Genomic DNA, 15,023 nt, shown 5'->3' with positions numbered 1-15,023 from the left:
CTGTTGTCCAGCTTGTACACTACTAAACAAAATAAATTTTGCCACCACATTGGAACCATCAGGAAAGTGTGAAATTTATGTGATTAGCTATTGAATTTGTTATGGGGAAAGTGAAAATGGCATGTTTTACAGCATTGTTAATGCCAAAAATTAAATACCACAGTTAAATGTCCTTGACACTAATAGGTGAAATGATAGAGGTGTTTTCAGTGTGTCATCTGCAGCAAGGCTTTTATGGTTTTGATTGGTCTTTTAAACGGGGCATTGCCTTGTGATCTTATCATATGTGCTGTCAGTTGTAAATGTCGATCTAGGGAAGAAGTGATTGTAATACTGTTTGGAAGACTTCCACATTCCAGGCAGCATTAGGCCTTTTTATTAGTATATGGACACACATCAAATAAGTAAAAAGACAGTACTTTGTAGAAATCCTTAGATACCACAGAAAATACTGAATTTAAATGATAAAAGGAGAAAATATAAAATGCAGCAAATGAAATAGGTACAAGGGAATACAAACATCAAAAATTAGATTGTCAGGAAGTGCAAATGGCTAATCAGGAATGGGTAGAGGACAGATGTAATGATTTAAAAGCATATTTCACTAGGGGAAAGATAGATAGCTCCTACAAGTAAGTAAAAGAGAACTTTGGAGAAAAGAGAAGCAGCTGTATGAATATCAGGAGCTCAGATGGAAAACCGGTAATAATCAAATAATGGAAATCTGCAATTTGGAAGGAATGTATAGAGGGGAGAGGGGCTGTACAAGGGAAATGAACTTGAAGCCAATATTACAGAAAGGGAAGAGGACACAGATGAAGGCGAGATGGGAGATATGATACTATGAGAAGAATTACAGACCACTGAAAGACTAAGTCAAAACACAGTCCTTGGAGTAGAGGATAAATAGCCTTGGGAGAGGCAACAATGATATAACTGTTCTACCTGGTGTGCAAGAGGAATGTGACAGGAAATATTGTCAGACTCAGGTAGACTGTAATAATTCCAATTCCAAAAAGAGCAGGTGTATCACTGAACTATCAGTTTAATAAGCCTTGGTCGCAAAATACTGACACACTTTCTTTGCAGAAGAGTGGAAAAACTTGTTGATCCCAGCCTTGGGGAAGATCAGTTGGGGTTCCAGAGAAATGTAGGAGGCAGTACTACTAGTCCTATGACTTTGAAGATAGGTTAATAAAGAAACTCAAATGTAAGTTTATGGCATTTGTTGACTTACTGAAAGTTTTTGGAAATGTTCCCTGGTGTTCACTCTTTGAAGTTCTGAAGGTGGCAGAGGTAAAACAAAAGGAGTAGATGGTTATTTACAACTTCTACAGAAACCAGATGGCAGTTATGTGAGTTGAGGGGCATCAAATAGAAGCTGTGATTGAGAAGGGAGTGACACAAGTTTGTAATAGCTTATCTCCAATGTTGTTCAGTCTGTACGTTGAGCAAGCAGCTAAAGGAAACCAGACAAAAATTAGGAGTAGGAATTAAAGTTCAGGGAGAAGAAATAAAAACTTTGAGATTTGTCGATGACCTTGTACTCCTGTCAGAGACAGCAAAGGAATTGGAAGAGAAGTTGAACAGAATGGATAGTTTCTTTAAAGGAGAACATAAGATGGACACCAACAAGGGTAATTAAATGTCTAAGCAAAGCAGGGAATTAGAGTAGGAAATTGGACATACAAAGTAGTAAACGAGTTTTGCCATTTGTGCTGTGAAACAACTGGTAATGGCCAAAATAGAGAGGGTGTAAAATGCAGATTGCCAATGGCAAGTGAGGCATTTCTGAAAAAAAGAAACTTGTTAAAGTCTAATATAAATTTAACTGTTAAGAAATCTTTTCAATGTCCACTGTAACCTTGTAGGAAAGTCAAAGCACGTAAGACAAAAAGAGAATAGAAGCCTTTGAAGTGGTGTGCTACATAAGAATGCTGAACATTACATTGGTAAATCACATAACTGATGAGGGAGTACTGAACAGAACTGGGTAGAAAAAATATTTGTGGGATAACTTTACTAAAAGAAGAAATCCATTAACAGGACACATTCTGAGACAAAAAAGAATCGTCAGTTTAGTATTGAAGGGAAGTGTGTGTGTGTGTGTGTGTGGGGGGGGGGGGGGGGGGGGGGGCTGAATGCCATAGAGGGAATCAGAGATACAAACACAGTAAGCAGGTTCAAGTGGATATACCGGTAGGCTGCAGTAGCTATTTGGAGATGAAAATGCTTGCACTGGATAGAATAACATGGAGAGCTGCATCAAACCAGTCATGAAACTAAAAACCACAACAACAATGACCACATGCTAAAATATGATCATAGTGTACAAGTGAATAATGTGGAATCCAGAAATATCTATTTTAAAAATATTAAACATCTAAGAATAGCGGAATGATTTTAGCTTTTGATGTAGAGCATAGTGTAAGATAGAGAGCAGTCTTTTCAAAGCATGTAAACGCACTAAAAAGAGAATTTTTTTGATCCAAAATCCTTCTTGTTAAGGTTGTAATCCCTGTCTCCCTTGTTTTTTGCATCTATGAATCATTAACCTTTGGTCAACAACTTGAAACGCCACAACATCATCTAAAACATCGGCACTTTTTGACCTATTTCATTTTTAGATGTACTATACTGTTTTCAGCATTTTAGGGATGTATTTTTTTAATGTATACTTTTGTTAATAGTTTAGAGGAAATAAAGTTTAATTGTTATGAATAAATGCTCAAGAAATATACAAGAAAGTGGTCTCTTACAAAAAATTAAATACGGAAAACCCAAAATCTTTCGTAAAAAAAAGTTTCTACCTCTTTTGACATTTTTCACAACTACCTTGAAACTTATTGTAGAATGATACTTAAATTCTACTAAAATTCAAAATAAATTAATTAACTTCACAAATGGAGCATAGTATCACAAAGAAAAAAAATGAACAAACTCCAGGTTGACATAAAGAGAGAACGGAAAAACACAAAGAGAAGAAAAGCCAGTATACATTAAAATGACCAAGTCAACAAAAGTAAAAAACTAGGTACAACTAGATTAGGCAGTTAATACTTCCTTCAGTGTTCTGTCATTTATTCTGGTTAACATCGAAAACATAGGTGTTTAGTTTTCTCATGGTGACATGGCACAGGTCTGTCAGAAATTATGTTTTTCTGTCATTCGGCTGTAGATAATCTCTCTTTCTGGTTGACACCAGAGCGTAGGGGGAGGGGCAGATTTGGCAGGCTCCAGAAACCCATATCTGATATTACTTCAGTTTGTAGATTTCCGAGTAACCTTTCATTCGTCACATTCACTGTCATGAAGGGCCTTGCCAGTAAGAATGCTGATGATTTCAAAAATTCAAATTGACTGACTTGTGTCACAGCATTGTTAGTGATACTGCAGTATGAAGGTATTTATTCTAACAACATCCATTATCTAAAAACAAAGATGATGTGACTTACCAAACGAAAGCGCTGGCACGTCGATACACACACAAACAAACACAAACATGCACACAAAATTCAAGCTTTCGCAACAAACTGTCGTCTTCCCCTCTCCTTCCCTCTTTCCTGATGAGGCAACAGTTTGTTGCGAAAGCTTGAATTTTGTGTGCATGTTTGTGTTTGTTTGTGTGTCTGTCGACGTGCCAGCGCTTTCGTTTGGTAAGTCACATCATCTTTGTTTTTAGATATATTTTTCCCATGTGGAATGTTTCCCTCTATTAATTCATAACATCCATTATCTGGTAGAAATAGTGCATTGGCCATCTTCTGCTACCTCTTTCTGTTGGATAGCTGTGACTCAACTTGTCGAACTTAGTGTATTGAGGACAGTAGAATCTCTCTTTATCTCTCTCTCTTCTTCCCTAACTAACATCTTATCAGGCATATAAAGGAAACATGAAGTTCCCATTGATGTTACACATTTGGTTGCAATAATAGATGGGGGATTTTCTTGCTTGTGTTGTTCTCATTTTCCCTCGGTGTACCAACCCGGTGCTCTTGCATTTACAGAGTTCCTTGCAAAGTTCTGTAAATGAAAACCAACTGTCACAGGTGACAGCATAATTTGTTAGGTGGAGTGGTTCTGTCAATTGAAGAATGTATTAGGTATGTAATAGCAAACCTTGGTGAGTTATTGTTCCTTTCCCTGTGTAAGGGATCTCTCCACAGGAGGAGGTCTTGTGTCACAGAATGATACAATTTTCATCCTGTATTTTTCAGATTTTGCTGAATCTTACATGTTGAAAGTGGGTCATTCCATGTCAGTTCAACCAATTTGAGAAAATCTTCCAGCTGTTAGTCTCAGATTTGGCTGAAATTTAGCACAACAATGCTACCAAGTGTGGAACACTCCTGTACAAAATTTTAAGTTCCCCTGCCAATTAGTTCCAGAATTATGGCTTGTGCAGTATGTGAAATTTGGCTTGGATACCACTTGTCCCTTTTGTGCTATCACACTTCGAAAATCCATGTTTTTCAGGTAATTTTTTGTGTGAATGTAACTCAGTTTTTGTGACTGATATGGGCATGATGAGTTCTGTGTGTGTTTAGGCCACATTGAGCTTACCACAAAAAGAATTTATACCCTTTTTGAGTGAATTATATTTGGCATAGAGGGCACCTACAATGTGTACCTTTTAACGTTTTACATTTTTTAAATCGCATTTTGGATTTTTTTTTTTCCCTCAGAAATATGTTGTTGGTGTGTTTTGATTCATGGAGTGTATTCTCTAAATGGATGTTACTGGGTTCTAAAAATTTCACTGGACTGTGCGGAATAGTTCCAAAGTTATTTAGACCTGAAGTTGGGTCTGAAGATAGATTGCCAGATGCAGGTTGCAATTTCTGGGTCACGTCACCTTCTTTCACAAGTCATAATTCTGGAACTAATTGGCAAGTGAAACTAATACTTTGTACACTAGTGTTCCACACATGGTAGAATTACTGTGCTGAGTTTGTCAAACCTGGAGCCCCTGGTTGAACTGACATGGAATGACCCAAGGGCATTTACCCCTAAAACTGATAGTTGTTTCATCCACTGTTGCATATTCTGAAGCAGTAATGAAAATATTGGGAAGGATTTTGTGTGCATTGGTAGACCAGCTATTCAACAAGAATTACTGATACAGTATTTTTTTTAAGCTTTTCTGGTTTCTGAATTATTTTTTACATTTTTTTCTCCATAGGTTGCACCTCAACAACAGTATGTGCCTGTTTCTATGGTTGAGCAAAGTGGACGCCAGATGTTGTTGACGGTACGTGTCCAGTTCATTTATCCTTGGTAATGGTGAAATTCTCTGTTAATGTTTAAAAATTAATGTCTTAGTTTTATTGTGTTTCAGGCATTGTTTCATTTGTTAGTAAATATGGGCTGTATAGATATACAGAGTTGAGAATTAGCAAGGGAAATCAACACAATATAATAACATTAAGTCCTGGAATTCATAATTTCTCTGTAAGTGCTATTTACAGTAAGAAGAATATTAGTACCACTTCTAAATATGGATAAATAAGAGGTCATGTTCTTCAGATTAAATTAAAAAAAATATATACATATATATATAATAGAGGGAAACATTCCACGTGGGAAAAATATATCTAAAAACAAAGATTCTGTAACTTACCAAACGAAACCATTGGTATGTTGATAGAGACAATAACAAACACAAACACACACAAATTTCAAGCTTTCACAACCCACGGTTGCTTCATAAGGAAAGAGAGAAGGAGAGGGAAAGACGAAGGGATGTGGGTTTTAATGGAGAGGGTAAGGAGTCATTCCAATCCCGGGAGCGGAAAGACTTACCTTTGGGGGAAAAAGGGACAGGTATACACTCGCTCGCGCGCGTGCGCCCACACACACACACACACACACACACACACACACACACACACACACACACACACACACATATCCATCCGCACATATACAGACATAAGCAGATATATATATTCTCTCTCTCTCTCTCTCTCTCTCTCCTCTCTCTCTCTCTCTCTCTCTCATCTTTTTCAAAAATGGTTCAAATGGCTCTGAGCACTATGGGACTTAGGACCGATGACCGTAGCAGTCTGGTCCCTTTAATCCCACAAACCAAACCACCATGGGACTTAACTTCTGAGGTCATCAGTCCCTAGAACTTAGAACTACTTAAACCTAAGGATATCACACATCCGTGCCTGAGGCAGGATTCGAACCTGCGACCGTAGCGCTCACGCGGTTCCATACTGTAGCGCCTAGAACCGCACGGCCACCCCGGCTGGCCATCTTCTTCAAGAAATGATATATTGTGGATGAATGTCTTCAGCATTCCATTTTCCTGCTGCCATATTCTGTAAGACTCAGCCGTGGCAATAGTTTGCATCTAAAAGTTCTGCTTGTGATGCTGCATTAGCACAAATTTCTCTAGAGAACTTCCAAACTGTGCCTGCCACAGGCAGCACACAGAATTGCCACTCAACGCATGGATTCAACACTTGGATCCTCCCCTACCACATCTGACACCACTGATCAAGATACACTTGTAAGAGGCATGCCATAGGCCTGCCTGATGCACCATCAGCAGAAAAGTAATGTGCTTCAGAATCTGTGAATGATTATGTTCTCCAAAAGCTTAGCACTTATTCTAAGAATTATTTCATGTTGGGAGTGCAGCAGCTTTCAGCAACGAAACAAATTTTATACTGCGCCATCTGTTCATGGTGCACACTCAATTAAGTGACTATGAAATGAATGCAGTTAGAGTTTTTAGGTTGCATGATTTGTCCAATTTGTTTTCTAAAATTTTAAGGTATGTTCTTAATGTGTTTTTAGGGTGACTAGCTCCTCAGTCTTTTTTTAAAAGCAGTCTGCCAGCCACATTTTCTTGTGCTGTTATCTTATCTCCTCTTGTCATTTGGTTTGCAGTTTAGTCCCAGATATAGCACCTTTCACCCTTTCTCCATTGTGTGACGTCATGTAAGATGGAGTGATTGTGTGGGTCAACATGAGTGACTTGGGAGTGAGTGTGTGTCATTTTGTTAGTTTACTTGTTACTGTGAGATAACAGTTTTAGCCATTTTCTGAAAACTTGTTTCTTTCAATACTTGTAAGGGCACTGACAACTTGAATGTTGAGTGCCTGTAAACTCCGAACACACATGCACATACATCTGCCCCCGGCCCTCCGAAACACACACACACACACACACACACACACACACACACACACACACACACACACACAGTACTTTCTAAAGAAGGGCAAGTCATCACTGACATAGCGTACCTTTTTACGAAAATTGCAAACTTCAGAGTGGTTTTGGTTGCCAGAGACTGCAGTCATGTGTAAGAGTTGCATTTGTGTGTGTGTGTGTGTGTGTGTGTGTGTGTGTGTGTGTGTGTTTTGTTGAAGGACTTAATGGCAGAAAGCTTTATTTGTAACAGTGTTTTTGTTGTGCCTCTCCGCTATATGGTGAGTAGCAACTTTCCTTTTCATAATATTGTTACATTCAGTCTTGGAATTTCCATTGTTTGATTTAAACTTCAGTTCACTCATTTTATGCTTCACATTGTCAAAATAGAATGCAATTCTTTTCTTTCTGTGTCATGGCTAGTGTTCCTGTGGCACTATGAGTTAAGAACCCATTCCACATGCTCATTAAAAGCCTTGTACCTAGTACATAAACTGTTTCATTTGTTGCACTTCGCTTTCAGTTCATCAATATGCATGGTGAATTGGCTTTCATCGGAATGTTTCATACTTGAACATTAGATGCAGTTAAACACACAAAGAGTAAAACAGATTGAATGAGTGCATAGCAGCAAAGTTACCAGAGAAGACTGTGATAATAGGCATATGTTCTTTGTGCATCCTGCACTGTCCATTTACCCTTGGTCCTAACATACATTTTATGAAACATTTGTGCCCAAATACTTTAATAACAACATGTTTTGAATTGCTAAATCTATTAAGATTTGGCACAACAAGAAACATTGTATCCTATCACTGTCTCAGGACATAGTTTGCAATGGTTTCATTTTGTCCACCTACATTGTGTTAATGCAGTACATGAGACTTGTAGAGGTGTGTGAAAGGAGAGATTTACTACCAGACATACAACATGAGCAACAAGAACCTCACAACAATGTGAAATTTCCCAGGATTCTTGACAGAAACTTCTCAAACATTATTAAGTCACTGACTAAACCACAGATCTTGGACACTTGATGATGAATGTCAGGTTGAAAATTTGTTTGATGTCACTTGATATCGGCCTCATATGAGCCCCAAGCCAGTCGCATTTTTTGGTGAAAATCTACTTTTCCAACGTTTATGTAGTAAAATTGTGGGCCTTTATGTCCTCTCCCACTTCTCACCGACATATGGAGAAAGTAACTGTTATCGGGGAATTTAGCTGTTAGTTGATTTCTCTCATCTTGTGAACCATGCAGGAAATGCAGACATAATATTGCGGTCATCTATTTTTAATAAGAACCACTGGCATTGCATATCCCTGATGCTATTTATATTAGTAGTACAGTAAAAGAGAGATTACAATGAACTACATAGTATATTTCCACAAGCAGTTACAGAGATGAGCTTTAGCTTTTGTTGATAACACTATTTTTAAAGCCCATTATTGCTATACAATGCCTGGTTCTGCACATAATATTTACTTACAGCATAATAAGACAGTTAGCATTTTTGTCTTACTTATATTTTAAATCAAATATGTTTAATAACTTTTGGGCTGTTTGATCACCATGTGTATTGTATATTCCTACAGAATGTTCAAACATCTTGGCCTGGCAGTCGTCAAATGGTGGTTCCTTCTTGGCCACAACAGCTGCCTCCGCAACATGCTCTTCAGCAGCCATTAATTCCAGACCCATCTGGTGACTGGGGGCGACCTCTCATAGTTGATTCCAGCACAATATTACAGGTGCAGAAATATTTGAATTCATACAATTTTCAGACAATAAACATATTCCACGATGCAGCAATATCTCTGTTTTGGGCATTTATAACTTCGTCCCTCAGTGTTGCAGGGAAACACAATATGATTTAAGTTTACGGGCTTACATTGAAACACTTGATAAATGTAAATTCCATCAAGCAGGATGATTTTGGACATTAGGTGGATCTCAGACAGTATGGTTTATTTGCTCTTTCCTATTGTGTAGCAAGGAATTGCCGTAATTTTCTCTTCCACGCATCTACTGTTTTAAGCGTGAGATTTTATTTTGGGTTGAATGTTTACCTAGGTAAATATCTGATGAATGGCCTTACTGTTAAAAAGTTCACACAGTATCATCAAGTGGAAACCTTATATTGCTGCGACCGGCAAAAAATTACAATAACTGCAGTGTCGATAAGATCAAGTAGTCTATGGCATCGAGATAGTTGCTATGTAAGTGTAGAGTTTTTGTTGTAAAGTCTTAAAATAATGACTTTTCACAAAATTGTATACTACATGGGGTGATTCTGGTCAATGCAAAGAATGAATAAAAGCAAGAAAGCTGCTAATGTATGGTGTAATTATGACCCGGAACTTTTCTACAGAGATCTTCATAATATTCAGTGTTGCAAATTATTCTGTAGAAAAGCATGCGATTTGTGTGATACACCTAGATTGACCCTAGAAAATAAAATGCGGGAAGTGCATCCAAAAAAATTTGGAGGATAATCAATACTAAACGAGGAAGAAGAAGAAGAAATGTTGAGACAAAGTGTCATGAGGCTACACAAGGGATTTCCTTTGGCTTGGACGACCTCTTCACGCCCTTCTCGGCGGGAGGAGGTTGTTTTGGCCCGGTTACGAATTGGACACTGCCGGTTCAGCCATCAGCATCTGCTGACGGCTGCACCGGCACCGTTCTGCCCATGTGGGCAATTGCTGACGGTACACCAAAAAAGGTGGGAATTCAAGGAGATGGGACCTGGATAAACTGAAAGAACCAGAGGTTGTACAGAGTTTCAGGGAGAGCATAAGGGAACAATTGACAGGAATGGGGGAAAGAAATACAGTAGAAGAAGAATGGGTAGCTTTGAGGAATGAAATAGTGAAGGCAGCAGAGGATCAAGTAGGTAAAAAGACGAGGGCTAGTAGAAATCCTTGGGTAACAGAAGAGATACTGAATTTATTTGATGAAAGGAGAAAATACAAAAATGCTGCAAGTGAAGCAGACAAAAAGGAATACAAACGTCTCAAAAATGAGATCGACAGGAAGTGCAAAATGGCTAAACAGGGATGGCTAGAGGACAAATGTAAGGATGTAGAGACTTATCTCATGACGGGTAAGATAGATACTGCCTACAGGAAAATTAAAGAGACCTTTGGAGAAAAGAGAACCACTTGTATGAATATCAAGAGCTCAGATGGAAACCCAGTTCTAAGCAAAGAAGGGAAAGCAGAAAGGTGGAAGGAGTATATAGAGGGTCTATACAGGGGCGATGTTCTTGAGGACAATATTATGGAAATGGAATAGGAGGTAGATGAAGATGAAATGGGAGATATGATACTGCGTGAAGAGTTTGACAGAAGCCAAAACAAGGCCCCGGGAGTAGACAACATTCCATTAGAACTACTGACGGCCTTGGGAGAGCCAGTCCTGACAAAACTCTACCATCTGGTGAGCAAGATGTATGAGACAGGCGAAATACCCTCAGACTTCAAGAAGACTATAATAATTCCAATCCCAAAAAAGCAGGTGTTGACAGATGTGAAAATTACCGAACTATCAGTTTAATAAGTCACAGCTGCCAAACACTAACGCGAATTCTTTACAGACGAATGGAAAAACTGGTAGAAACCAACCTCGGGGAAGATCAGTTTGGATTCTGTAGAAATGTTGGAACACTTCAGGCAATACTGGCCCTACGACTTATCTTAGAAGAAAGATTAAGGAACCGAGCGAGGTGGCGCAGTGGTTAGCACACTGGACTCGCATTCGGGAGGACGACTGTTCAATCCCGTCTCCAGCCATCCTGATTTAGGTTTTCCGTGATTTCCCTAAATCATTTCATGCAAATGCCAGGATGGTTCCTTTAAAAGGGCACGGCCGATTTCCTTCCCAATCCTTTCCTCACCCGATCTTGCGTTCCGTCTCTAATGAACTCGTTGTCGCCGGGATGTTAAAACACTAACCACCAAACAACCAAAGATTAAGGAAAGGCAAACCTATGTTTCTAGCATTTGTAGACTTAGAGAAGGCTTTTGACAATGTTGACTGGAATACTCTCTTTCAAATTCTGAAGGTGGAAGGGGTAAAATACAGGGGAGCGAAAGGCTATTTACAATTTGTACAGAAAGCAGATGGCAGTTATAAGAGTCTGGGGGCATGAAAGGGAAGCAGTGGTTGGGAAGGGAGTGAGACAAGGTTGTAGCCTCTCCCCGATGCTATTCAATCTGTATATTGAGCAAGCAGTAAAGGAAACGAAAGAAAAGTTCAGAGTAGGTATTAAAATTCATGGAGAAGAAATAAAAACTTTGAAGTTCGCCGATGACATTGTAACTCTGTCAGAGACAGCAAAGGACTTGGAAGAGCAGTTGAACGGAATGGACAGTGTCTTGAAAGGAGGGTATAAGATGAACATCAACAAAAGCGGGGATAATGGAATGTAGTCGATTTAAGTCGGGTGATGGTGAGGGAATTTTATTAGGAAATGAGTCATTTAAAGTAGTAAAGGAGTTTTGCTATTTGGGGAGCAAAATAACTGATGATGGTAGAAGTAGAGAGGATATAAAATGTAGACTGGCAAGGAAAGTGTTTTTGAAGAAGAAAAATTTGTTAACATCGAGTATAGATTTAAGTGCCAGGAAGTCGTTTCTGAAAGTATTTGCACGGAATGTAGCCATGTATGGAAGTGAAACATGGACGATAAATAGTTTGGACAAGAAGAGAGTAGAAGCTTTTGAAATGTGGTGGTACAGAAGAATGCTGAAGATTAGATGGGTAGATCACATAACTAATGAGGTGGTGTTGAATAGGATTGGGGTGAAGAGAAGCTTGTGGCACAACTTGACTAGAAGAAGGCATCGGTTGGTAGGACATGTTCTGAGGCATCAAGGGATCACCAATTTAGTACTGGAGGGCAGCGTGGAGGGTAAAAATCGTAGAGGGAGACCAAGAGATGAATACACTAAGCAGTTTCAGAAGGATGTAGGCTGCAGTAGGTACTGGGAGATGAAGAAGCTTGCACAGGATAGAGTAGCATGGAGAGCTGCATCAAACCAGTCTCAGGACTGAAGACCACAACAACAACAACAACAACAACAACAATGCCACATTTTAACGTCCTGTCCGAATTTTAATACACCGCACATTGATCTTGGCCTCCCATGTACACTGGATGCCATTTGAGCGGATTACCCAGCAGCAGCTGCTCGCGTTCTTCGTTTTATCCACTTGACAAACCTGTCTAAGGACATTTGATTATGCTGTTTTCTTTTAATCCTGTGGTTGTTAATGTTCCTTTTATAGTGTTGTCTTTAGTTGCTGTTTTAACCTTGCGCCTTGCAGTGCATTCATAACTTAGTCTGGGCACTAATGACCACTAGTTGTGCGCCGTAAAACCACAAAAAAAAAAAAAAAAAATCTCTCTAAGTTGGATATTAGACATTTAGTGCTAGGCTACCTTGATAAATCTGGCCAAAAAGGGAAGAAATTTTCTAATAATTTACCAGGAGAAGAATGAGTGCATTCATTCCTCAAGCGGCATTCAGAAGATCTCTCCGTTCACTTAAGTGAACATATTAAAAGAGCAAGAAAAGCTCAAAGAAGTTCCTTAGTCTCCACGTCAGCTAGGCAATTTCTGCTGCTGCAAACTAGCTATTCCTCCACTGAAATCAGTTACGGGTCCATGAATTCCAGAAAAACTAAAGCAGCGTGGAAACAAGTGATAGTGCTTTAACATTAATGAAAATGAGAACAACCCATCATCCTATTAATTTTTACTGCTGGAAGGAGAGGATTGTTTTTGTTGTGAACTGTGAAATTTTAATTTTTTAGAAAATAAGAATTGAGCTTTAATATATAATATTCATATCTCAATCCTTATCATTTATTTGTAATGATGGACATCGTTAAAATGTGTCAAGTCACTAAAATCAGATAGGAAGTATGTAATTTTTTTTTAAAAAAAGTGAATTTATATACGAATTCCCTCCATATACTCTGTAACTTCGGATAGAGACTTAAAAAATGTGTGTCCAAAATCACCCCAATCCAGGGGGTGAATTTGAACACTTCATCTATCTCTGGCAAATATAGATGCACACAGACTTTCTTTTTTAAATATTTTTGTCCATTATACATTACCCTACCATTTCTACAACAAACAATGCAATCTAACAGAACCTCTGCAGGTAGTGTTGAAAATAGCCTCAAAACCATCTGAAATCACCCGTTTGATGGTACATGGAAAAACCCATTTTCATCATTGAGAACTTTGTTGTAATGACATTTCTTCAACAAAATTACCTTTTTTTATTGCCGTTCAGAAGTATGGTATTTGTAAAACTTCTGCTACACATCTGTTGCAAACTAAATATTTGGAGTCAAAGACTGCACATGATGGCTACATCATAGCTTGGCTACAATCGGTCCCCAGCCTTTGCAGCACTACTTCCTTTCTGTGCTGTAAGCATACACTTCCACTATCCTTTCCCCCCTCTGCCTCTCCATCTGGTAGTTTACTTTGTGCCGACCCTGCTTAGATCTGGTTTATGATGGGCCTTAAGCTTCCACTTCTGGCGTTTTGTACAACCTGCCATTAAATAAACACATGGTCCCCATTGTTGGGTTTGATCTGCCACCAATTGTGCTTTCTGTGTTTGCACCATTCCCTTTAATGAGGTTATACACCCAAAACCCAGCATGATAGTTATCCCATTGTTGGGTGGGGCTAGGGTTGTCAAGTACCTGCACGGTGGTACTCCCCCCCCCCTCCCCCCCTCCCCCCCCCCTCCCCTAACCACGCAAAGATCACACTGTTGGTGCCTGGTGCCTGAGCTGAAAACTCCCCTTATGTGCCAAGGAGTATGTGCCTGTCACGCCTGGGGCATGAGGACTCCAAGCAACGGGTTGCTGACCAGGTAGCAGTTGCCGAGGCTAGATGGTACCAATAATGGGGGAACACTCCGTTCGGATTGTGAGGCACCATGGCGGATAAGGTGCAAATGAAGTGGATGAAGTTATCTCCTGCTGAAGGCCATATGCCTCCAGCAGGCTCTATGAAAGGACAGTCTCTTTCAATGCAGAGAAATACACCCCTAAAATGTTCCCTTCCTGGCTATGCCTGGGAGGAATGTAGGGCTATGTGGCAAGCAGAGCAATACTACCTGCAATACTGGGTTTGTACAACGACTGGTGGTGATTCTGTCTTGGCCACAAAGCCCTTATTCTTTGTGGAGAACTTGAAGACAAATTTGGGGAAGTGGCAGCTATGTCTGTAATGAAAAGTGGGTCAGTTTTGATCAAATCAGCATCCTCTGCCTAGTCACAGGAAGTGCTTGCCTGTAACAAGCTGGTTGACAGTCTAAATTTGGTTCAGGGCATCATTTTCCACAGAGACCTGCTCTTACAGTCTGATGATGAGCTACGCATCAACATGGACCGACGGGATGTACACTTTGACTGTTATGTACATGGGAGGCCAAACAACAGCGGAGTCACTAGTGGTGCCTTCATCTTGGTCTTTGAGGGTAATTCATTGGCTGAAAAGGTCAGGGTGATGGTATACTGATGCGATGTGAAGCTGTATGTTGCTCCCTTCCCCTCCCCTCCTCCCTCTGGCCCATGCGGTTCTTGAAGTGTCTGAAATTCATGTTGCAATGCTAGCCCCATCTATTGAGATTGTGGACAAGTGCTACATGTGAATGCTCCTTGTGCCCCTCACCCCATCTGCTTGGGCTGTGGAAAACGCCATTGTCCTTGCTCACCAGATTGTACTGTTTTCCAGAGAGAGAAGAAAATACAGTTGCACCCAACATACAAACGTCACCATACACTAGAGGTACAAGGACATTCCACCTTTGGCGATGGTAT

The 15,023-nt window shown here is 39.6% G+C and overlaps 1 protein-coding gene across 5 annotated transcripts in view; it reads left to right on the top strand.

Moving 5' to 3' along the window:
- LOC126412841 (homeodomain-interacting protein kinase 2) overlaps positions 1-15,023 on the top strand; it is a 212,253-nt gene that overhangs the window by 81,160 nt on the left and 116,070 nt on the right. For all 5 annotated transcript variants that reach the window (XM_050082684.1, XM_050082687.1, XM_050082685.1 and 2 more), the window contains exons 11-12: positions 5,183-5,251; positions 8,762-8,917. In XM_050082684.1, the coding sequence (XP_049938641.1) occupies positions 5,183-5,251; positions 8,762-8,917 (225 nt within the window). The remainder of the gene's footprint in view (positions 1-5,182; positions 5,252-8,761; positions 8,918-15,023) is intronic.

This window comes from Schistocerca serialis, chromosome 7 (genome assembly GCF_023864345.2).
Source record: "Schistocerca serialis cubense isolate TAMUIC-IGC-003099 chromosome 7, iqSchSeri2.2, whole genome shotgun sequence".
Taxonomy (NCBI): domain Eukaryota; kingdom Metazoa; phylum Arthropoda; class Insecta; order Orthoptera; family Acrididae; genus Schistocerca; species Schistocerca serialis.
The sequence above is the reverse complement of the archived record's forward strand: the minus strand, read 5'-3'. Positions and strand labels throughout refer to the sequence as shown.